The 24,085-nt window shown below is 42.0% G+C and overlaps 1 protein-coding gene across 3 annotated transcripts in view; it reads left to right on the top strand.

The window, feature by feature from the left end:
* The window catches only part of BCR (BCR activator of RhoGEF and GTPase), a 98,285-nt gene that overhangs the window by 38,432 nt on the left and 35,768 nt on the right, over positions 1–24,085 (top strand). For 2 of the 3 annotated variants that reach the window (XM_083803842.1, XM_083803844.1), the window contains exons 2-4: positions 8,977–9,161; positions 20,074–20,178; positions 20,691–20,876. In XM_083803842.1, coding sequence (XP_083659968.1) covers positions 8,977–9,161; positions 20,074–20,178; positions 20,691–20,876 — 476 coding nt within the window. Of the gene's footprint in view, positions 1–4,428; positions 5,898–8,976; positions 9,162–20,073; positions 20,179–20,690; positions 20,877–24,085 lie in introns of those variants that run through there. The other variant, XM_083803843.1, reaches the window with a different exon arrangement.

The following is a 24,085-nucleotide window of genomic DNA, read 5'->3' as shown; positions in this document are numbered from 1 at the left end:
CAGCTCATCCTGAGAGAGGATGAAGATCTGGACACAGACCAATATTCTTATCAGGCACGTTTACTTCTTTTTTTTGAACAGACTTTAAATATCCCCTGCTGCCTAGGCTTGGTCCTCCCTTTCCTTCTCACAAACCTGTCACTTCAGTTAAACCCGTGTTTTAACAGGTGCTTTCCTCTCTGCATGACAGGACTGTTTGGTCTACTCTTGGTAAATAAAGGAAATGGAATATATACATTGTGGTTCTTTTTTTTTTTTTTTGGTAACAGACCATACTGTGACAATTTAGTCCATTTTGTTTCTATTAATTTTCTAATCCCTTCTACTTCTCTCAAGTATCCTGTTGCCAAGCATTATTTGAAGTGGTTGCAAAATTATGAAACAACCTTGAGAATATATTAGTAAATAGTGTGTTGATCATTGTTGGAATTTTCACCATTCACGAGACAAATGACAGCACCCCAGTAGGTGAGGGAGAAGCAGCCCCCCCGATGGAGTTAGTACATACAGTTTTCTTTTAGGCTTTGTTACTAGATTTCTTTTTTAGCACGGAAACCAAGGTTGTAGTTTGAGCACAGCAGTAGTACTGACCTGAACAGTCACATTTGCTCCATCCCACCTCTCTGCTCAGTTTATGCTGATGCATTTTGTGGAGACAATCAGCGAAATGGAATAAGGAGCTGCTCTGTGTTACAAAATAATACTCTTCTCCAGTTATTTTTAGTCTGGCGAAGTCCTGCTGTGGTTTGCTGTGCTCCCTGCAAACAGGTCTGTTATGGGACAATGGGGAAGACGTGGATAGGAGCCTGCAAAGAAAATGGAAACTGCCTGGATCCTAAAAACTTTACCTCTCCTAATGCACTTCCAGCTTTTGTTGGGAATTAGTCTGACTTCTTGGCTCTTCTCGTTATAGCCATGTGTGGTTTGTTCTTGTTTATATTGCTTTGCTTTGCTTTTTTACCTTATTTTTCATGGAAACCTTTTCTCCAGTGTAGTCAGCTTGCACCTCTGATTGAGTCAGTGCTAAAGTTTCTGGTGCCTTTCATGCAAACCTGTGTGTGCTTGTGGATGTATCTACCTGTCCTTGTATTTTCATAGTGGAAAAAAAGGCTTTAATTCTGAAGGACTAGAACTAGAATTTATTTTCTGCCTAATAGGCTTGCAGTGAATCAAAGCAGACAAATTTTGTGCGCAATCCTGAGTGAGGAATGGAAAAGAAAAACTGGGAAGGCATTCCAGTTTGCTCTGGGAGTTGCTTTGCCAAGAACATCTAGTGGCCTGACTGCCAACATGAACTGAACATGGAAACGTTTCCAGCCTGCCTGGGACAACACAGAACAGGAGAGGAATCTGGAGATGTAGACCCTGGATGGAAACAGATTCACTTTGTGCTGTCTCCAAGGCAGGAGTCTAAGAGGTATTCATCCATGTTACAGGGTGTTACGTTGTGCCACATGACCTAGTGCTAAACATTTAGGAGAAACAGTAAGAAAAGAAAAAAGGCATCGGGAATTTCATTGTTTGGAGGGGGGGCTGTGGCCTGCCCTGTAAGTTAAGTATTCTCACACTCTTCCTTGAATGGAATACAATATAGTTCGGATCAGAATTTGTCTTTTGCTCTTGGCAGCATATTTGCAGCCAGTGATGCTGAATGTAGACCTCATTGATACATATGTGTGTTTACTGGCTGATGTTTAGGGCTTTAAGTGACAGTGATTAAACCTCTTAAATGCCTTGGGGGGCATGTAGCAGCCCCTGGGTCATAGGCAGAGTCAGCTGTCAAAGAAGTGTTTAAGTCTTGCCTTCTGCAGTAACTGTGGGTAACTTTCTTTTCCAATGTTAGTTACACACAGCACATTTGTAGTGTATCCCAAAACTTACAAATTGCTATGGAGACACCCTGTATTTGAAAGGCTACATCTTCAAAACATGTAGCCTGTTTTCCTCCTAATCACAGCTCTTGTCGTCTGATGGGCTCCCCTGTCCAGTTTGTGGTGTGCAATGATTACGCTTCCCTCCTGGTGTTTCAGCTTGATCACAACTGAAAAACCAAGCAAAACTCAGTATTCCCAGCTTGCGGCTCATGGCTGGATCATGGAACCTCAGTCCGCATGGACTGTGTGGATGCTAAATCTGTCTTCAGGAAAATTCCAATCACAGCAAAATGCAACAAACAGCGTGTCTAAGTAACAGGCGGCCACAAACTGTCCTCTCGTCTAGTCTCTGCATGAACTCCTAGAACATATGGGCAGGTTACATATCTCTGGTCTTCTTTCGTAGACATCTAATGATCTGGGTTTGACACACCTAAAAGATTAAAAGTGGACTGGAGTTAATTCATCTCCTAACGACTTAAGGGCACTGTCTGCTATAAGGATAAAGCTCGTCTGTGGTAGAGACATAAGTTTCTTGGGGGTTGGTTAAAGTCTATAGCCTGAGATCCCCTGGGGAAGGGAGGGTAGAGACAGAGCCACCAGCTGTCTTGCTGCTTCAGTATTGCTTTTTCTGTCTTCCACTTCAAAAATACAGTTTTCATTGATGCAGTTCTCAATCTCTATGTGCATACACACACACATGCACATGGTTATCCTTAAAAGAAAATGAGGCATCAGGTAAAAGTTTACATGTGACAGATAGTTGTTTCTGCAGGAAGATGGTTTATTACAATGGGAGAGAGGAGGATACAGACCTGAAATTAATATGGTGATTTGAGGAAAATCTGCTCAGTTTTTGGGGTCACAGCACTCCGCTTTTGGTTGTGGTATAAGCTGAAGTTGTCATTTCAGGGTCCAGCTTGTATTTAGAAACCTCTTTTCCTGGTGTACTGCTCCCCTCATCCTATTCCCAGAAGAATGTTTCACTGCAAGTTGCCAACACCCAGCTTGCTTTTGGAGCCCGTTTCATGTCTGCCCGCAGATGGGAAACTCCAGCTTGGCTCTGTTGTATGGGAGTGCTCGTTTAGCTCGGAGCTCGGCCTTGTCTGGGTGTTGATGGGTGTTTCCTGTGGTTGGGCTGTGTTCTGTTTCACCATAGCTCTACTTCTGCAACCCGTGCTCCCTAACAGGTTGTTCAGCCACCACTGAAGGAAGATCATCCTTTGTGGATATATATTTTTTTTTTTTTCCCTCCTATGGCACACAATAGGAGCCTATCAATTAGCACAGAAAGTTGGATTCTCTTCATCTGCTCGAGAGAGGACTAATGCTTGAGGCCATAGGCAGGCTTGGAGCTAGCTTTTGTTATATTCGCCTCTCTGTTTTTGTCCTCATCTAACACTGAAGAAAGGATTTGCAAAATAATGAAATAATGCTTTTTTGGTTGTTTGTTTGCTAAATTAACTTGGTTTTATATTTGCCTGGGGACTTCAGGTTCCACTAGACCTCTTTATATGCAGGTGTGCTGTCTTCTAGCTCTGTGTCTCTGTTCTGTGTAAGAAGAAAACTTGTTCTGAATCTGTTTAGTGTCCTAGGAGAGCCTTTGCTTCATCAGTCTGAGAAGAATAAAGCCATAGGGATATGACATGGAAAATTGAGCATTTTTTATCCATACCTGACCTTTGTTCTGGGACAAGCTCCTGCTATAGGTAGGCAGTATAATTATTGTTTGTGGATCTCAATTTTGTGCAAAAGTGTACAAGTGCACTACATCCTGGTTTCGAAGATAACTCAGAAGGTGTCAAGAAAATAAGCAAAATGCTCAGTTTTCCATAGTTTAACTTCTTTATTCTTTAGAGAATGCTGCTGTATTCCCTAGGCAACTGCATTCACAGCCCATCCACACAGATGTACTTCTGCATGTGCTCAGTGCTGGGACTGAATCCCTGATCCTTCTCCAAGCAGCCTGGCCAGCACTAAGAAATACGATTACATGAACCTGCATTGTTTATCACCAAGCAAATGGTGGTGTGTAAAAGCTGGAGCTAAGAACAGCAAGGTATATCAGTAACTTAAAAGTTACCAAAAAGTTACATTAAAAAAGAAAAAAAGTGTTGCATGCTGGTAATTTGTTACCAAACCAATCGGGTCTAAAATCCAGGAATTGACTGAACTTCTGCCTAAAGGAAACTGAAGCAGTGCTTTGCTAATGCATTGTTTTCAACTGCTCTACATAAAGCCATACAAGCTTCAAGCATGCCTACTTGGTAGCTACCATGCCTATAGCCTTGCAGTTGGGATTTCTGTGCCATGAACTAGATCAGAGAGCTGATCCAGCTTAGAAGGGAATTGCCCAAGATATTTTTCTTTGAGCTGGCTGAGTTCTTTATCTGGATCACAGCCATTTGTGGGGCTGTACAGCTGAGGGGATAGGAGGCAAAGGGTCATGCTGTGGTTTATGGCTCGATGGTGGAAACCTTAGACCTTTCTTGCTGCCAAGACAATGCATTGTCAAACTGTGGCCTTACACATTCCCTGGCGCAGAAATGCATGGGCAGAGCATGCAAACTGCCTTAGCTCTCTTCTGCTCTGCAACTGAGGGAATGTTTTTGGAGTGAGTATAGACACTGCAAACTTGTGCAAGTCTTGATACCATTTACAATGAAGCCACAGTGATGTGGGGCTTTGGCATGAGGTGCAACTCTTCCACCCCCTTCAGGATGCTAGGTATTTACTTAGGCAGGCAGGTCTGTGCTGCTGTGGCTTCACCGCTCTCTTAGTGAGATTAACTGGAGCACAGCTAACTTGGAAGCAGTTCTGCGTGCTGCTGTTAAGCCTTTCAAGCAGCTATGGATGCTGTGATGCTGCAAAATATGACACACTTGAACTGTTACATGGCCGTGGATTAGATGCAGCTAATCTTTCTTTGTAACTTAGAAGTTAATTTATTTTTTCCTCTCTGCTTGCAAGGTAGATCTCTAACTTCATCTCATACTCCCGAAGAATGAATGGGACACACAGCAGGAGGAGTGTAGGCAATAGGACAAGGGAACGGTCCTGCTGCATGGTCACTGAGTGCAGTGAATTTGTGTCTAACTGCAGATTTGTTAGATTCTCCCCCTCCAGGTGAATTTTGATGCAGTGAAGGAAGGGAGCAGTTTAGAAGAGAGAAAGAACAGAAAAATGGAGAAAAGGAATGTTGAATTATAGCAAACCATACTGAAATAAAGAGAAGTGAGAGGATGGAAGCAGTAAGAGAAGAGAGGGTTAGTGAGGCAGGCTTATAAAAGCTGGACCAAAGCAAGGCCAGGGAAGCTATTGCCATCAGAACCAAAAGGTAAATGCTCAAGTTTTTTAGCTGTGCTTGCAAAATTGATGTAGAGCCTTTGTAGTCCGAAGTAATTCATTGCACCTGAAGATTGTGCTGGTGCAGGAGGGTACTGAGAGGGATCATCAGAGGGCAATGGTAGAAATAGCTACTCTTACGGAAACGAGTTCTCTCGACACTGGAGTCACAGCTGCCACTCTTCTTTATGGGGTGGGATCTCTTACGAGCTTCTGATGGAGGAGAGGATCCTGCTGGCCAGGTGAGAGAAGTGTGAGCATTTGTTGCCCGTTGGCTATCAGAGGACAAGCTCTGTGGGTTAAGCCTTGTAGGGTTAAATGGCTGTGTTGCTAAGTCAGGTCCCAGTGTGCAGAGCAGCGCTGCTGCTTTGCACCATCTGAGACAGCTTGTCTTACTTCTGCTCCCTCCTCTGCTCACCTAACTGAGCAGAGCCCCCCGAGTGGCATCCGCCAGTTCCACGGATACTTTCTTGGTGCAGTGGGCATGCATGGGCTGGTGTCCTGAGTATTTCCTTCTGGTGCTCTCTTATATGAGCCCAGCATCCTCATATCCCTACTCTTTTTCCTTAGTTGTCCCCTGTCAGCAACTGTCCGTCATACCTGTGTTTCATCTTCCTTTAGCTGCTGTCTCCACCTGCCACCTCGAAGAGTGGCACCCGGCACAGCTGGAAGTGTCAGGTGAGCTCCTGGCTCCAGCCTCTTTGCAGCAGTGTTTTTGCTCCCAGGTAGAGCCCGAACAGCCTGTGCAGCATTGTGCTGGGTTTAGGAGAGCTGAATAACCTCGTTTCCCTAGCAACAGTGGTCTCTTTAATCAGAGGAATGCAAGTCTACCTCCGTTACTTGTATTAGGACTTGCGTAGTGTATCTGGCTACAGTAATACTTTGCTTCTGTTGGAATAAATGGTGGAATAAAAGCAAGAAAGTCCGTCTGCCTCAGAGATAATTAAAATCTCCATAGGTGGATTTCAGTGCTGTATGCAGCAATAATAGAAAGAAGAAGGATTATAACTGCTTCTAAGCTTTTTAATGTTTGGAGGATACAGTATTAAATTTTTAAATTGTATTTGGAGCTTTCTTGGTATCGATCTCTTGGCAGACGGTGACACTGGATTGACACTCTTCATTCCCTGTTGAGATGTCTTCCTATCTATAAAAATGAAAATAAGACAAAGTGAATGCTTCAAAGGTAGACTGAATCTTTTTGTAAAGCTAGGAATAAATTTCTTCTTCCAAGCTCAAGTCTTTCCTTCCCTTTCCTTCCCTTTCCTTCCCTTTCCTTCCCTTTCCTTCCCTTTCCTTCCCTTTCCTTCCCTTTCCTTCCCTTTCCTTCCCTTTCCTTCCCTTTCCGGTAAAGGTTTCCCTGTGCAGTAGGAAGAAGAATGTGTTACACAAGAAGTATGAAGCCCTACTTCTTAGCAGGAGAAAGTGAGGAAAGTGAAAATACTGTGATTCACTCCAATCTTTTCTGCTAATATGTTTCAGATTGAGTTCACTCCCCTATTAACAGAAATGGAGCAAACTATAAAATTAGAAAGTGAACAATGGGAGTGGAAATATTCTTACCTTAATTTCTGCACAGCAACAGGGTGTTGTTGCCTGTTTGGGTAGTGCAAGGCAAGGGCCATGCTGTCTTCTCTTCCGTATTCTTTTAGCCAAAGGGCTCTTGACAATTCAAGAATGAGATCTGGTTGGATTGCAGGTTTGTAGGCATTATCCAACTTCAGGATATCTAAAAATATTTTAGATACTTTTATTTGTGACTGATTATCCTTACTTCAGCAACTCCCTTGCAAGCCTCCATTTACCAAAACAACTTAACAGGGTGTATTCCAAACTGTTGAGAAACTCCGGAAAGCCTCTAACATCTCAATAAAAGTCCATTCCAGAGAACATGTGCCACTTCTTTTTTTCTCCCTCTCCCTACCTTCCCCATTCCTGTGGTCTTGCACAATCTAAAAGTCTTCTGAGGAACTCTGAGGGCTTGAGCGCAAGGTAATACCATGAGGGGGTGGGTGACATAAAACTCATTGAGTTTGTTAAAATAATATTGCCACGGGCATTCAGCAGCCTGAAGGCCTCATATACAGCTGTAATTTAGCTGGGTGGTATTTGGTAGAAACTGAGACAGAGGCTCGCTTCTACAGTGAGTTTATTGTTGGGTTTTCAGTATATTGTTTGCATAAATTCCCTCGACCAGCTCTCCCTCCTGAATAAGCCACATGGATCAAGTTTTATTCTGTTCCACACAAAGTTCACATCCTTTACTGGAATGAGTCATGCTTTAACTGAGTTTGCTGTGAGGGAGGAAAGTGGGCTTTAAAATGTTACTCCTCCACCCTGCCTTAGTGATGTATAACAGGATTATTAGTATGCTTGGCAGCTGCTGCTTATTAGTTTTGCAGAACCTAGATATTTGTGAAAACAAGTAAAAATTAATTCTACAAGTAAAAATTGTGTTCCAGTGTGAAGTTAATACAAAATTTTAGACTCAAGACCAGAAAAAAAATTATCTTAGTTTGTGGCTTTGTCTTCTGTAAGACTTGCCTGCCACAATAAAAGTGGATCTAGCTTATCTGCTGTAATTATTTTTCAGTTTTGGGAGAAGAGTGACATTTTGTGACTTGTAACTGAAAGAGGCACAGGAAGCATGCCATTTTGTGTTCAGTGACCCATGCACAGCTGTTACTGCGCTCCGCTTCTGGGCACTGGTGGGTGGAAGTGCTTTACGTGCACGGTACCAGCAGCAGGCCCCTCAAAGGTTGTCTCCAGCTTCCCCTAGACAAGATTGAAGTGCTGCTGTGCCCCTGCGCAGAAAGCAAAATTACCTCTTCCATATGTATTTGTGCAGAGAAGTAAAAGATCTTTTTAATCTATGGTAAAGGGAGCTGTTCTGTTCAATGTGTGTCTTCAATACAGATTTCTGCAGAAACAGTCTCAGTATGCCCCTACCAAAGATACTCATCTTTCCTTCAGTAATTCATTGGTATCTGATGCAATAATGGTTAATTTGGCTCTTCATAGCACTGTCAATTTCTTGTTTGGCTGGTTGGTTTGGGGTGGGGTAGGGGGTAGTGGAGGGCAGAGTGGTTGTTGATTTAAGGAATTAGTCTCCAAATTGAGGAGGAGCGGCAGGCAACAGAAGAGGGCCTCTTAAGATTTTATTTTTGGCAGTGGGCCGGTTCACTTGACACGCAAGACCTTTCTTTCATAGTCTTCTTGTTCTGAGAGGTCTGAAAAGAGTTACAGAGTCACAGAACCATTGAACCATTTAGATTGGAAAAGATATTCAAGGTTATCAAGTCCAGCCATTCCTCTTTTGAGCTATGTATTACCTATGATTACTAAACTGGCAGGGGCATCATCTGTTCTTGTTCCACAGAAAAAATTTTGTTACCCTAACCGAGTGCATTCCTAAACCTATGTAACTTTTATGGAGCATGCAAAAGGATTTAATTTTGCTAATGCTTTTGAAGTAGAACTTGGGGAAAAGAACTGCAATTTAAATGAACACCAGTATTAGACATTAGAAAGGACTTTATCTTTTAGGACTTAAAATGATCGAATGTTTGGTGACAACAGAAGTTCAATTAAATTTACGCCTCCGCTTGGTCTATATTTAACTATCACTGACTCTGGATTTACTGATAAGTAATCATCATAGGTGGGAGGCCGGCAGTGCCGTGGTTGACCAGTCTGTCTCCCCGTCTCCTGTCCAGCTTGACTCTGACCAGACAGATTTTTCTCCTGTGTTTTACAGATGCTTCGTTCAGTGGCACACCACCTAGCTACGCGTACGATGCAGACCGTGCTGAAGAACAGAGGCGACATCATGATATGATGCCCTATATTGATGACTCGCCTTCATCTTCACCTCATCTCAGTTCCAAGAGTCGGGGCAGCCGAGACACTTTATCTTCAGGGTCTCTGGAATCTACAAAATCCGTGAGTCCCTTCCTGCCTTTTTGGAGTCAGCTAAGCCCTGTAGAGTTGAAAAGGGTAGGCTGCTTTAACAGGGGGCAAAGTTAGGGGCTACTAGCATGGTAGGACAGATTAGCTGATACAATATGGTGGGTCCTGGTTGACATTGTGTATTTAAAATCAAGTGCTAAACATAAACTTCAGGGATGTGTGTTGTGTATATGATTTTGAAGACTCAGGTATTCATCCCTTCTGAATTTTATTGGAGTAAAATGATGCTTAATTGCTGCTGAGAAGGTCTCTAAATATAAGATATTTCAGGAAGGAAACTCTGGACCAAACATCCTAAAGTATAGTTGCATTAAGGGGATGTGTTCAATGTGTGCATCTGTGCCTGTGGGATGTCCTTGCCTTTCACAAGGAAAATCCAAATTATTTTCTGGTAGGTTAATGGCTTTGATAAAACATACAGAATATACAATCCATTTCCTTTGCTCTGTGAAAACGGAATAAGAGGAATTAAAATTGCAAGCTCTGAAGTATGATGACTTTGGGTGGGAGATGGCCACTTCTCATGAAGAAGTTTACTTACTATTCACCAAATACCTATCTATATAATTAATTACGAGCTTAGAAGGGACCACTTAGCTTGACTTCTGTTTTCATGTGGCCCTTCAGGCTATCTTGCATTATTTATTTTTCCTTCAGGTTCACTAGCATGGCTATAGCTTGGCACTTTTGTTGTTGTTGTTTTTTGATCTTGATAAAGAGCCTACCACTCAGTTTGGTTTAAAAAAAACAAACACTACTGTCTTCAGTCAAAAATGTCTTATATTTAGCTTGAATTGATCGGTTCACCTTTCTACCTTTTGTCATCTTTATCCTTTTGCTTCCTAAACTGCAAAGCACTTCAATCCCAAACTGCTATTTCTTTGAATTTATTTGTCATCTGCAGACTTCCGGTTTCCCCAAGTCATTCATAAAAATGCTTAATAGCACAAGGACAACTGTCACTTCCTTCCTGCTATATTTCTAAGACAGTGTAGCTAACCAACCTTGAATTCCCACATTATAAATGATGCTTTGAAATCTGCAGTAGTTGTTAAGTAGCTTAATTTGTGTTGACTTTGTATTATTCTGTCCTATTAATCAAGGTGTCATGGGAGAAGATGATGGGTATTTTATAGATATCAATGTACATGTAAATCAACACCATCACCTGTATCAGACGCTTATTTATCTTACATCAAAAAGATTTCAGGAGCCTGATGAGTTTCACAGACCATTGCTATTTAGCATTCATTGTATACATCCTTCTATAACTCTTTATTGGTTAGTGTGATATCATATGTTTCCTTACTTTTTGCAGTTGATTGTTAGATTAAGAAGCCTACTTGAGACGGTGTTGTTCTTGTCAAGAGCTCTTAAAGCATTATGAAGTACATATATTGTTGGTTTGCTTTATTTTATTTGAATATAGTGCATGGAATCTAGCTAGCTGCTTCTGCTTTAGCCTATTAACTCTGATATGCTTCTTTATCTCTCAGGATGAGAATTCTTGTGATATGCAAGAGCCTTTTGAATGAAGAAATGATCATTAATAATTTCAAAAACTCCAAGAATGTTTTAATATTGGCTTGAGATTTTCAGGTTATGTTTCTTAGGTTAAGGCAAAAATGGTATGTGACTTCATATGGCTGAGAGTTGTCTTAAAAGAACCAGTTGTCATAGTGTCTGTAACTGGAGGCCTGGAAGAGACACTACCTAATATTCCATCTTTTTCTTGGTTTGTTTGAATATTTCTCAAAACCTTTTAAAGTAGTTAATTTTAGAGTCGTCTTAATAATGCTAGAATATTGCCCGTTAAAAAAATTATTTTAACATAAATGGCTGCTTTCTTCTCTTTAACTATAAAAAGATGTTTTACTGTTTCCAGTAGAAGTGTCTTGATACAGATTAGACTTCTAATCGTGAACCTCAACTGCTTCAGCTGATCCTGCCTGTAATTAGTCCACAAATGACAATGCCACTCGTGAAGGAGGGTCTACAACAAATAGGAAGAGATTAGCTTATATATGGTTACGTTATTTCCTAAACAAGTTAAACTTTGTTATCACAAGTTGTTAGACAAGTTTTACTCTACTTATGTTTTCAACTGTAGTGGAAAAGACATCAGTAACAAAATTAAGTGTCAAACACACTGTGCTGAGCCAAGCACAAAAAATGTGTTGGAACAGAAGCCTCAAATTGCAGGATGCAGGTCTTTTTTTTTTTTTTTCCCACTACACCTGATTAGCAGAAAACATTTTTCTTTACATGTGCTTGCTTTTATAGTTGTCCCCTGTCCCCTTACTTCTGTCTTAAGTGCCTGCAATTAGTTAAGAACATTGTAATTATCTTTGTGACCAGAGTCTAGAAATGAACAGTTACATTATGCAGCAACGTGACACTTGTGCTATATATACCACTGTCAAAATATTAACATTGTAAAGTCATTCAGAAGTTAAGAAATGGCTGATGATCCATCCCTGCCTTCTGCCTATAATCTTGCCTTGAGTCTTTATGATAATTTTCAGTTATAGAGTTGTGTCCTATTTTATTTTTTGTATGGGTTTTCTGCATTGTTTAGTGTATATAGGGAATGATACTCACCAGATTCAATGTTTTATCTCTGGTGCTACATGTACAACTTACCTGCAGGACACTTCACATTCTGCTCTGAGTGCAGAAGTACTCATTTCCTTTGGACATGACCATTAATTCCAAATGCTATTAGAATGCTACACAGGTCTTAATTATCCTCGCAATGTTCCTGTGAGATAAGAGGATAGTATGTTCACTAACCACAGGTAACGAAGGTAGAGAGATTATAGGAAAAGCATCTGCTAATTTTGGGTGCTTAATGTGAGATGCCTAATGTTCTACAAAACCAGGTTCTGACTTTTAATGCATTCTTTACATCCAAGGGAAGTCCCTTTAATATCACTTGCAACCAAGAGTTAACAGCACTCCAGTCTGGCACCCAGAAGATGGAAAGCATGCCCCCCCCCCCCCCAAAAAAGGAAAAAAGGTGATTCTCACCAATTCCTTTGTCATCACCAGACACAACAGCATTCTGGTGATGTTAATCTGCCTTATCCATGAGACCAGCCTTGCTTTCGGAGATTGGATCATTGATATCTGAACGTTGAGGGCATTTTGCTTTGACACGTTTTGTGGGGGGCCTTATAATTTTTGCCAAGTCTTTGACTAAATCCCTCCATCTTCTGATAGCAGCTATATAATTTGATTGGATAGCGTGTCAAGCTGGTCTACATTTGGTCTACCTCGCCAACATAGAGAAGGTGCAGAGTGACAAAAGCAGTGTCTTGTTCCTAAAGTGAATGAGAGGATACCTCCTGGAGTGCTTGCAGAGGGGCTTAATTTCCCTCAGGGTGTGGGGTGACCAGCTCCCAGCACCTCATGTTCTGTGTTCCAGGAAGTGAGGGCCACAAGTTGATTTCCAGAAGGTTTGTGTACTTCTTAAACTTTGTTGTTTGGGATCTGTTTTCCAATTCCCCTCTCACCTGTACCATCTAAGCAGACTGCAAGACACTGGCTGGTCTGCCTCCAAACTGTAGGACTTCAGGTGGAATATAAATACATAAAAAGTGGCTGCTTTATTTGTCAAAACATCTCCTGCTATCCAGGGAGGGTGAAAAGAGGTGGTGCACCAGCCTGTTTCCTCTTTGATCTGGAGAGGACATAAACAGCATGGGCATTTTTAATGTGTATCTCAACATCCCAACTCATCATTTTTGTGGTAAGGAGGTTTTAACAAATGTTTGCATTGAGCAATCTAGGCTGTACCCCCTCTTCTGGCTCTTCCAGAATCTCATGCTGAGCTGCTGAAGCATATCCTGGCATAAAGCCAGTGCTTCTGCCAAACTGTTGCTCTGAAGCAAGCCTACAGGGGAAAGAGGAAAAGGGAGAAATAGGTTCCATTAATGTGTAAGGGTAAGTTGTTTGTTTATTGAACTTGAGAAGTTATTTAATTTTCCTGAACCTTGCTTTTTGTAACAGTTGAACTGTTGTTATTGAAATTCCCCAAAATTCTGGAAACTGTTTTGGAAAACGTCAACCTGTACATTTGCCGAATAAGACAGAACTGGTAGCTTCAGGAGGTGCCAGACAGTGTTTGTAATAGGTAGTATTAATTCCATCCCTTAGAGCAGACAGAACAAGAATCTTTCTGTACTCCTCATATAGTTAGGGGAAAAAGTAGAGAAGATACTTGGGTAGTTAGAGGAGGACAGAGGGAGAGCTTGCTCCAGTGCTTTTGGGGCAGGGGAAGGTGTTGGGACAGCTGGCAGTGTTAGTGACTGACACCCTTCACTAGAGGAGAATTACTGCCAAGAGCTTTGGAGTAGGTAGCTTGTTGCTTTGAGCCTAAAGACATTCAGAGGGAATGGGAAGCATCAGTCATGATAGTCCTGTTGCTATTACTCATGTGAGGAGAGATTAGAGCGATGGGAAGAGTCGAGATGAGAAGGCCTTTCAAGATCTGCTTGTTAACAAAGCCAGGCCCAGAGATGTGTGAGTCGAGGGTGTTGGGCTCTGTGGAGATCGGAGCAGGACAGCCTGTGGAAAGGCTGCTTCCATGCCCCCACCCACACCACCAGGAAATGAGAGAGATTAATCTAGAGATTAAGAGGTGATTTTTTTTTTTCTTCCCAAAATGGATCTCTCCAATTTTTGTATACATCACCTCTGAGCAACTAATTCCTACTTTATATTCTGTATGGAAGGGAAGTTGGCTGATTCTTAGAGATTTCCAGGTAGATATTTTTTTTTTCTGCTGCGCAGTCCACTGGTTTGCACAGCACTGGCAGCTATTGCCAGTCCTCAGCCTAGATTCTCCTGTTCCCACTACCTGGCAGCCATCTGGGAAGCAGGGCTGCAGCACAACAGGCTGTGGACTCTTCTCCTAGCTTGTTCCCAAGGAGGGGAAGCTGCATTTTAGCTCCAGGATAACAGCGCTTGGTAGTTGTAAATTCAGCCTGCTTACAGTCATTGGCTCAGTGACTTGCCTTCTTGTTCCTCACCTTTCTAGTGATACCAAAGTGTCCAGCATCTTCTAGCTGTCTCCTGCTGTCCTTCAAAGCTGTGACCGTGGGGGAACTTGAAGTGTCATTTAAACTTGCAGGCAATGCTGCCCTACTGGCTCTCTTAAATACAGCCCAGGACTCTCTGCCATCTCTGGCTTGTTGCCTCCTAGTAAGCATCATTCCTTCGGTCCACTTGCTCATGGAAGGAGCCTTTTTAGTGTCCTTTGTGTGCCTGTCTTGGACATGTCTAGAAATCTGTTGTGTGGCTTTTAACCAATAAGAATGTCCTTGGCACCTTGATGATTTCCTTTTTTTTTTTAAGTCAGGATTTTTTTTGGTCAGGATTTTAACTGCTCCAACAAAAATAAAATGCTGCTCCTCTGAATGCTTTGAGATGTTAAGTGTTGCTTTAATGAAAAATAAATAAATCTTTAGGGTGTACCTTTTGTTGTCATCTGCTCTGTTGTTTAACGCTTGGGTCTAGCAGGGTGGGTGGGGACTGAGGCTCCCCAGAGCATGGAGAGGAATGAAATCTGGCATGGTTGCCTAAGGTTCTGTGTAAGTTTCCTATGGGGACAAGTCTGGAGCAAAGCAGTCAAATTTTTCTTCATCCAACTTTTTTCCTTGCAAAACAGGAGGGAAATGCACTGCTTATCCTACGGGGGTTGAGTCCTGACAGACCTGGGGAGAAAAGTTGACCTCTGAAGCTACATCAATAAATGGGATTACTTCTCTCACAGCTCTGCTTACTACTGCTGCCGCTGGCTTCTCCTCCCATTTCCAGCATTTCTGAATCCTTCTCTTTTCTCCCTCTCCGTATTTGTTTGTATTTATTTTTTTCTTTATTTACTGCTACTTTTTTCTCACCGCCCCCAACAGATGCAACTTTTCCTTTTTCTTCTCCAACTCTGTGCTGCTTAAGGTTTCTGCCTGGATGTACAGCCCTTCCTGAGGAGAGTTGGCACACCAGTACTGATGTTATAAATAATGTTGGCTCCTCTCCCTGCTCCTTCCCCTCCCTATGTAGAGCATGATATGGCTCGGTTGCAGAATTTGCCCTGTTTAATATCACCTAGACAATGAGACACCTCCAGGCTGTTTAGTGGAAGCTTTCAAAGATATTTACACTTTAAAAATTAAAATGAATGTTTTTTTTCTTTCATAGTCTGTCATGTTCTCTATGAGATTCTGAGCTGTCCTTACAGGAAACCTCTTCTTTGAACACATTCATTGCACAGCATATGAACACACTGTACCAAAGGAAGGTCTGAGAGTTAAAGTGCCTTTTATACGCCCACTTTGAAGCACTGCTTCCCTTTACAGAGCTGTTCCAGCAGCAACCACTTTGCAAAATCTTACACATTGTGGTTTTGAGATTCTTAATCTGTGTTTTTCTAACATTTGCAATAAAACAATTCTTGCTGTTATTTTAAACAACCAGAAAGCCTTGAGTTCTTTAAACAGACTTGGGAAGAGCTGACGTTGTCTAATCCTTGGAGCTGGTGAATCTCAGGCTCACAGTAATTGAATTCAACGTGCAATGGCAACCTGGTTAGTAAACAAAAGTACTTAGGTTGACAAGCTGTAAACATGTTCATAACAGCCATGGCTTGAGGCCAGTGTATGCACACTTCCTAAAATCTTCAGTGCTTCTATCCACTCTGACTGGCCTTGATTCAGGTTGCAAGATTGCATTTATGACTGTGACTCAGTCTTTTGGTTTTTAAATCCTTGGAATACCAAGAAGCACCACCCAGTTGAGAAGAAAACAGCAGAACACTGTAGGCTTGAGATATCCATGCAATTTCCTTTATTACTGTATTCCACCTTGCTTTTATTTTGCCTCTCTTTTTACCTTTTTAAATGTAGTTCATGAGGGATGGGAGCAAAGCACTGATTTCTAGCTTTCTTTTTTAGAACTAGCTGGTTGTTAGGTCCTCACAGCTGCCACGGCACACATACAGGAATGCTGTTTGTTGCCCCAAGGTAGTCTTGTAAGACAGATTTATTCCTAAACATGTGGGTAGAGGGGCAGTCAAAAGATGGAAGGTCAACGAGGAAAGGCTAGAAACAGATGCTTGCGTCAAAGAGGTAGGGACAGAGTCAGAACATGAAATACTAGTCAGACTTGTACAAGCGCAGAACAGGCTGACCAAGCTAGGTAGGACGCTTGGGATGGATGGACTGCTGACCACCTGGCGTTCCCTGCTGAGCAGTTGGAGTTTGCCAATATGGGGTTCTCCCACATCCTGCTGGGAACATCCCAGCAGGTTAATAGGTGTATTTTCCCCTAACTAACGTGGTGTGGTGGACGTGGTAGCAGCTCCTCCCCTTGCCACAAACAGCTCAAAGATTTCATACTGCTTCCTTCCTGCCAGGGTAAGGGAAGTGAGCGTCCAGCTTTGGCAGGTCTCCCTGACACCGCGTGTGTCTGGGAAGCTTGGTTCCTAGGCCCAGGATGTTCCCTCTCTCAAATGCCTGCAGTGCAGAATGGAGCAGTCAGTGAGGCTTTGTGGTCACGGGGTTGTTCTTTGTTCTTTTTTTTTTTTTTTTTTGTCAGATAAGGCCAAAGCAGAAAATGCCCTTGGCACTGGGTGCATCACATTTTTGTGTACTTTAAGGGGAGAGTGGAAGGACAGTATCACAGTATCTTTGCCTGCTAATTGCTCTGACTTGTTTTGGGTGTGCAGGTGAGCCTGTTCCCAATTCTGTAAGTGAGAAATGTTGTAATACCAAATAATAAATTTGTTTCTCATCTTCCTGGTTTTGGCACCAGCTCCCAGTGAATTTCTCAGTCCCGGAGTGAGTTTCATAACAAGCATGACTTAAAAAGCACCCTGAGGCTGAAGAAGAACAGGGACTGGTCTCCAGAAGTTCATCTAGCAGCAAGAGCTGCTGCCTAGTGCAGCCCCAGATGACTTTGTCAGAAAAGGCCTTCCTCAGCAGGAAACTCATGTCAGGGCACTGGTTCTCAGGAGGAGAAGCAGAGTGGCAGCACAATGGAGACAGCAGCAGCATGGTAGCATATTGATCCCTGACACAGCAGGAGCAGCAGGATATCATCTTTCCACATTTCAGGAATCTGTATGTAAATTGGAGGTATTGCTCTGGAAACCTTGCAGTGTGCTCTGTGATTGTTGAATAAACTCCCCAGAGGGTTTCTTCAGCAACTGCTGCCCTATATCTTAAAGCAGCCAGGCCCTGCTCTGGCTGGCTGGCGCTGAGGCTACAGTTTTGCAAGCATTGCACTTGGAAAATGCTCCTATAAAAAGGATTAGGACAACACTGTGGACTTCTCAATGTGACCTTGTGGTAATGGCCAGGAAGGAAGGTCTGTAGTGTGTCCTGGGAGATGTTTGTCTCCCTGAAAGCAAATCTCTTTAAGAGGGGAAATTAACATTCAGACAGAAAATGCCGTCTCTGTCAGCTGACGATGCCTAGCAAGAACTGGCTTATAAATTAAAGCTTTTATTTGTGAAGAGGAAAGCTGTTCTCAGTGCTATAATGAAAACTGTTGTGTCACAGTTGTGATGAGGAAGTTTGAATCATTTAAACGACTTGTCATCATGTGCTGCTCTTTACAGATGTTACAAACATACCCAGCTGGTTTTTAAACCCTCAACTCCTCCAAGAGAACCTGCTAGACATAATTATAGTGCTGTGTCAATATTGACCGCTTACCTCATCCGCAGCAGTGGGGACTTTGGAGCACTGTTAGTTTTTTTCAATGCTTCTTTGTGAAGCTGCATTTTTCTTTTGTAAATGTTGTAAGAAATCTTTGGAAGCCAAGAGATTTGTGTTTTTCTTGTATCAGAGCTCCTGGGAGTTTCACAGAGACAGCTGAGTGCTTGCCCCATTAAATGGAAGAAATCTTTGTTAGACGTCTTGGTGCTGTCTTTCTTGATTATCTGTGTGCACCATGCCTAACCTGGGGGTGGACATCCAGGCACTACTGGTATAGAAATCAAAAGGAATGGTCATAATATTGTTGCAAATTTCTGACTGAGCTGTAACAAGTGCTCTGTAATGCACAGAATCTGTTGCAGTGTTCCTTTTACCATGTAGTTTTGCACTGATGTTTTTCTTAAATCTTCTGAATGTGGCTGCTGAATTACAAATTCCTAGCTCCTTTGAGATGCCCTTTCAAGATTTTAAAAGGCACTGTGGCTCTTACTGAACCTCTCTGAAAGGCAGGATGCAAAGACAAGTTCTTCTTTCCATGTAGTACCTGACATATATGTAAATCTTATTCATTTCCTTAGAACAGCTTCTGTCTGCCACTTTCACTTAGGAGGTGTTGGTGTTATTTGGCACCTCACAAAATTTTTATAAAGGAGCTGCTGCAAAGTCTTTTAGCCTAGAAAATAGCTTGTGAAATTTAACGAAAGCGTTCGAAAGTCAGGGTTGTTACTGATGAGATTGAATCCAAAAATATCTGAGAGCGTGAGGATATGTTTCATTCTTAGTGTGGTGCGTGGGCTCAAAGTCACATTCAGCGTGATGGCTGCTGTAAGCTTACCTAGAGCCAAGGTACCTTCTCTCCATAATGAACCTCATCTATACATTTGCAGAGTTCAAAGCATAGGACCCTAAATTAACTGGAGCTTTTTAAAATCAGCTATAGAAGGGCTTTATGTTCAGCCAGTAGAGTGGAACAAGCTGTTATGTTTCCTAATCCCCCTGCTGCTAAAATCAATAGCCAAAGATTCCTCTGGATATTAACAGGAGTAGGATGGAGCCCCAAACAACCTACCCAAAACCCTTGAAAAGTATTTACTTTTTCAGATCTAACTATTGACTCTACTCTCAGAGATATTTAACAACATAATAATGGTGCAAAAATTGTAAAAAGTCATTTCTGTGAATGGCAGAAATAAAAAGAAATGGAAATAAGGTTCTGTAAAAGTATGTGGGGGGGATGTGTTCTCATTATTTCTAATCTTCATTGTCTGGCCAATTTATTTTCAGAGTTTGTGGAAATACTCAATTTCATTTTATCAGGTTAAACATTTTTCAGGTAGCAGTTTTGAGATGGATAGTTGAAATGCAAAAGAAGAGATTAACATCAAGTGTTAAGAGAAGTAATAATCTTCCCTTGGTGTGTACATTAGCTCATGAACTTATTTATTTTTTCTCTCTCCTTCTTCAATTGTTTTGGTTAAGAAAATCTTCGTGGAATCCTGATAAGAAAATCAGCATGTGCATTCCAAGCAATGCTGATTATTCCATCTTCTCACTAAAAATAGACATTATACATGCTGGCACTGAAAAATAACTTGGTGAATAGTAGAGAGTGGGAGAAAGAACAGCCATCTTAACAGCAGTGTCAGCCTGTAACTGCTCTATATTCATGCGCATCTGTGTAGATACAGGGGAGGTGATCTTGTCTGCACAGAGAACCACATGGCTTTGGAATAGGATCATAGACAACTCTCATGGGAGGAGGGGGTGAACTGCACAGAACCAAGGGTCCCTTAAATTTGTTTAAAAAGATAAATTTTGAGTTTTGAAATTTTAAGTTTTAAATTATGTGAAGAATCCCAGGCAACTAGCTGGGACACCAAATTTGGATGACTAAGGCTAACACCCATAAACAATCTAAGTGGCATCAGTTTCTGGTAAATAAAAATTTTCCTTGATGTTTTTATTAATGTATATTTCTAGAAACTAGACACTAAGCAGAGGTGTTTTGTTTTGGTTGTTTTTTATTAGTCTGTTAAGTAAATCAAATAACTGAGTATGCTGTGGTCAGCTGAATTATACCTTCCCCCCATCCTCATTCTTTTTTTTTTCCTACTTTTTTTTTTTTTTTTCTTTTTTTTTTTTTTCTTTTAACAACTTCTCTATAGAGTGAGCCAGATCTGGAGAAAGGCCTGGAGATGAGAAAATGGGTCCTGTCAGGAATCCTGGCCAGTGAGGAAACCTACCTAAGCCACCTGGAGGCTCTGCTGCTGGTAAGCACTGGTGACAGACACCATTTCAAACATCAGTACTTGCCTTTTCACTGCTGCTTCTGCCCAGAGTTTCCCAGAACTTCAGGTACCTTGGCTTATCAGTTGCTCAGTGCAAAAGGTTCCTGTTACCCCTCTTCTCCAGTACAGAAAGAGAAGCCTAAGGAGAGGACTGAATATGGCACAACTGAAGAGTTATTAGTGTGCTTACATACAGGAGCCCCGTCTTTCAGTATTCAGTGCTAACTATTAGACACAGTGCTCTACAGCTCAACAGAGATTGAGGAAACTGAGTGCAAAGGGATTTTAATCACCTTCAAATATCCTGGGGAAATCCATATACCAGGGATGGCTGATTACCATGAGAGGGTTTGTTAATGTCTAGCTTTCAGGAGTTGTATGAATGCAAATATCACTTATTAATAGGACAGCTCTTTGGAAGGATGTGTTGTAATGTGGTAAGGGTGGATGTACTTGGTTTGCATGGTAATGATTTCCTTCATTCCTCATTTCAGCCTATGAAGCCTTTGAAAGCAGCTGCCACCACATCTCAGCCTGTGCTGACTAGTCAGCAGATTGAGACAATATTCTTCAAAGTGCCTGAGCTCTATGAGATCCACAAAGAATTCTATGATGGGCTCTTTCCCCGAGTGCAGCAGTGGAGTCACCAGCAACGTGTAGGAGACCTCTTCCAAAAGCTGGTGAGTTAGCTACCATCGCCAAAGCTTCTCTTATCTCTTCTTCATCTCACAGGTGCTGCTCTAATTCCTTATGGTGACTTTGCATAGACTAAAGGGATGAAAGCCCGTAGCTGGAGTAGATGACAGGCTTATAGCTTTGCCTCACTGCAGTGAAGGGCCTACAGCAAAAGTGGCTCTTTCATTGCTGTTAATTAAAGGCTCCAACAAGCTGTGCTACTAATACAAATACAGTTTTACAGAAATGTTGAATCTCCAGGGTGTCCGCAGTGTCATCAAGCCATTTACTTTAGAGGAAGATGGGACAATGGCAGTGTTTAAAAATCCCTACTTTTTAACGCTGAAAGATAAGTGTTTCTCCTTGTTGCTGAGCTCCCTCGCACATACTTCATTCTCTCTGTGGTACTTTGCTCTATCTTGTGCTGAGTTTCTCTGTTTTTATGGTTGTCACCTTCAGCTTTGCATTTCTACCAGCCCACTTTTTGAGATTCCCCTTGCTGCTCTGATGATGCACTCAATCTGCTACTAAGACTCCTTCAAACAACTTCAACAAAATTCTCTGAGTGCAGAACAGGACAAAGTCATATCAACCATATTCCTGCGGCTGAATGAAAAATGCTGAGTTTCTGAGTCAGATGAAAAATTGTTTACATTCTAGGAAATTCCTTTGGCCCCTTTAGCCTTTCCCCTAGCATGTGCAGAGAGCAAAGGATTAAAGGGGCTGTTTTTTGCCTTTTAGAAAAGAAAGGAATCTCTGCATTCCTGAGGTGCTTCTGATTCTCAGGGTAGGAGTTACATTCCGGTGAGGGGTTTATTGGGTGGGGAGTACACTTTACCAAGGTCACTCAATTGTTAGCAGCTGTGTAACCCAGTACCAATGCCATTGCCTATGGAGCAGGGGGAGAAAGGCCAGGAAGATGATGTTTTCTATGCACACCAGCATCTTGATAAAAATATATGAACCTACTTTTCACTGGCAGCTTGTTTTAGCCAGCAGGGATTGAACTGGTGCCTTGGTGAGCAGCTCTGCATATGCCATTTGAGCAACTGGTTTAAGAAGACAAAGCCACCTGCTGCTGGTTGCTGAAGCAAAGATATAGAAGGTTGCTGAAAGTGGAAACCTCTCACTGCATTGAAAGTGTAGTGCAATAATGAACGTAGTGCTAACTGAAGAAGAGCTGAATATATTATTTACCACTGCTGGCTGTCAAGCAAGCTTTGACTCACTGTGCAGCTTCTTAGGCCTTTGTTTAAGACCGCTTCTTACTGACGGTGATCACAGGCCCTTCTGTAGCACTGTATTTTTGTGTTCCCTTGATTCTTGTGCATATGTAACCCGATGATTTTGTTGGGTTAGTATCGGAAGCAAAGAAATAAATCGCCCTAGCGCAGGAAGCTTTCAGCTAGTTTAGCAATTTCAGTTTCTAATGGTTTGGTACAGTGGGAATCGTCAACCCTTAGCTGGATGAGGTAAACTTTATCATTTTTGGCAGGCAGTGAGAAGCAGCTAGATGAGAGAAACAGCAAGAATATCAGGCATTAGAAGACATCTATACAGGTTGTACATCAAATCTTTGGGAGTGGACTGTCTAGTTGTGGTCATGTCATACAATCTGATGATAAACACTAGAATCCTTGCTGTTATTCTGTGGTCTCTGGGGGCATTAATATCTTGCAAAGCACCATAGACTAAAGTTATAGATGGTGCATGCAAGGAATTCTAGAATTTCATGTGGTCTGGTACAAAGTACAATACATTTGCAACGTCAGTGACCGTTATTCCACCTTTTTCACAGAACGGTAGAGGTTGGAAGGGACCTCTGGAGCTCATCTGTTCCCACTTCCCTGCTCAAGCAGGGCCGCCTAGAGCAGGTTGTCCAGGACCATGTTCAGGTGGCCTTAGAAGACCTGCAAGGAGGGAGGCTGTACGACCTCTCTGGGCAACCTATGCCAGTGCTCCGTCACCTGCACAGTAAAGAAGTGCTTCCTGATGTTCATACAGAACCTTTTGTGTTTCAGTTTGTGCCCATTGCCTCTGGTCCTGGCACTGGGCAAGTTTTCCTATTGCAACTAAGGAAAAGAGAAGGAGGAAAAAAAAATAAAAACAACAAAAGCCATCAGGCATGTGGGAGTGAAATATGCTTCTTGTGTTTGAGGAATATTTTGTACAATTTTATAACTAAAAGGAAACACTTCAGAACTTTTTTTTAGAAATAAAAAAATATTTAGCAAATATTATCACTAATAGTTTTCAGGAATGGAAAATTTTTAACCAAAAGCCAATTATTTTTACCAAAGCTTGTTTAGTTTTCATTGCCTTCTTCTTAATCAAAAAAGGGAAAACTTAAACGAGTATTAACGTTTTGTGTGAGCATCATTGCTTTGATTGGACGATCAGATTTTAATTGAATAGATATTTTAATGACAGCAAGTGTAGAGAAGGAAAATGAAAGCTTAGAAAGATTGTTAAGGAGTAGTAGGAAATGGAAGAGCCACACAGTAATGGAGAAACTCTGAAGTTCTGCGATGTTAGCTGGCATCATCCAAATCTAAATGTCATAAGCCCTACAAATGACTGATAATTCTGGCAGCAGCTTCTTCAGGGAATTGTGCCCCAGTGGCAGCTACAGATTTCCTTCTCTCCACACTGCTGGGGCCAGATCACCCCTGGCATAAGTGAGCACGGTTTCCTTCAGGCTCAGCCATAACGATGTTATTTTGTGTGAGGGTTGAGGCTGGTTCCTAATCTTTTAGTAAAATGCACCATAGAAAATAGCTCACTTTTGTAGCCCCTGTTAGCTAAAGAAATCTGTGCAGGGAATGTTCTTTGGGGAGTGCCTTTTTCTCTTCCATCATTTCTTGCACAAAGCTCCATAGAGAATGGGAAACACAATGGTTATGACAGAGCAGGAGAGGAAAAGAGCACCTACTGCTCTGCCTGGTGCCTCTGTGGGGCAGAGGTGGTAGGGAAGGTGCAGAAATCATAAGTGTAAGCTTTTTTTGGGAGAAAAAAAAAACACAACTTCATTAAAAATAAGTCTTTTTCAGTACTCCACCTGTTGGCTCAGTACTGACCACACTTCTGCAAGCACATTCAAGCTGCTGAGGTGTTTGCGGCACAGCCTGTGGAGCTCTGCAGCATAAAAACTGCTCTGCAATCCAGGCAAGCTTGGAAGCTACCCAGGGGTTTCCTGAGCTGGATCTTATGTTCT

The sequence above is a fragment of the Anser anser genome, assembly GCF_964211835.1.
Source record: "Anser anser genome assembly, chromosome: 18".
NCBI classification, from domain to species: Eukaryota; Metazoa; Chordata; class Aves; order Anseriformes; family Anatidae; genus Anser; species Anser anser.
The sequence above is the reverse complement of the archived record's forward strand: the minus strand, read 5'-3'. Positions and strand labels throughout refer to the sequence as shown.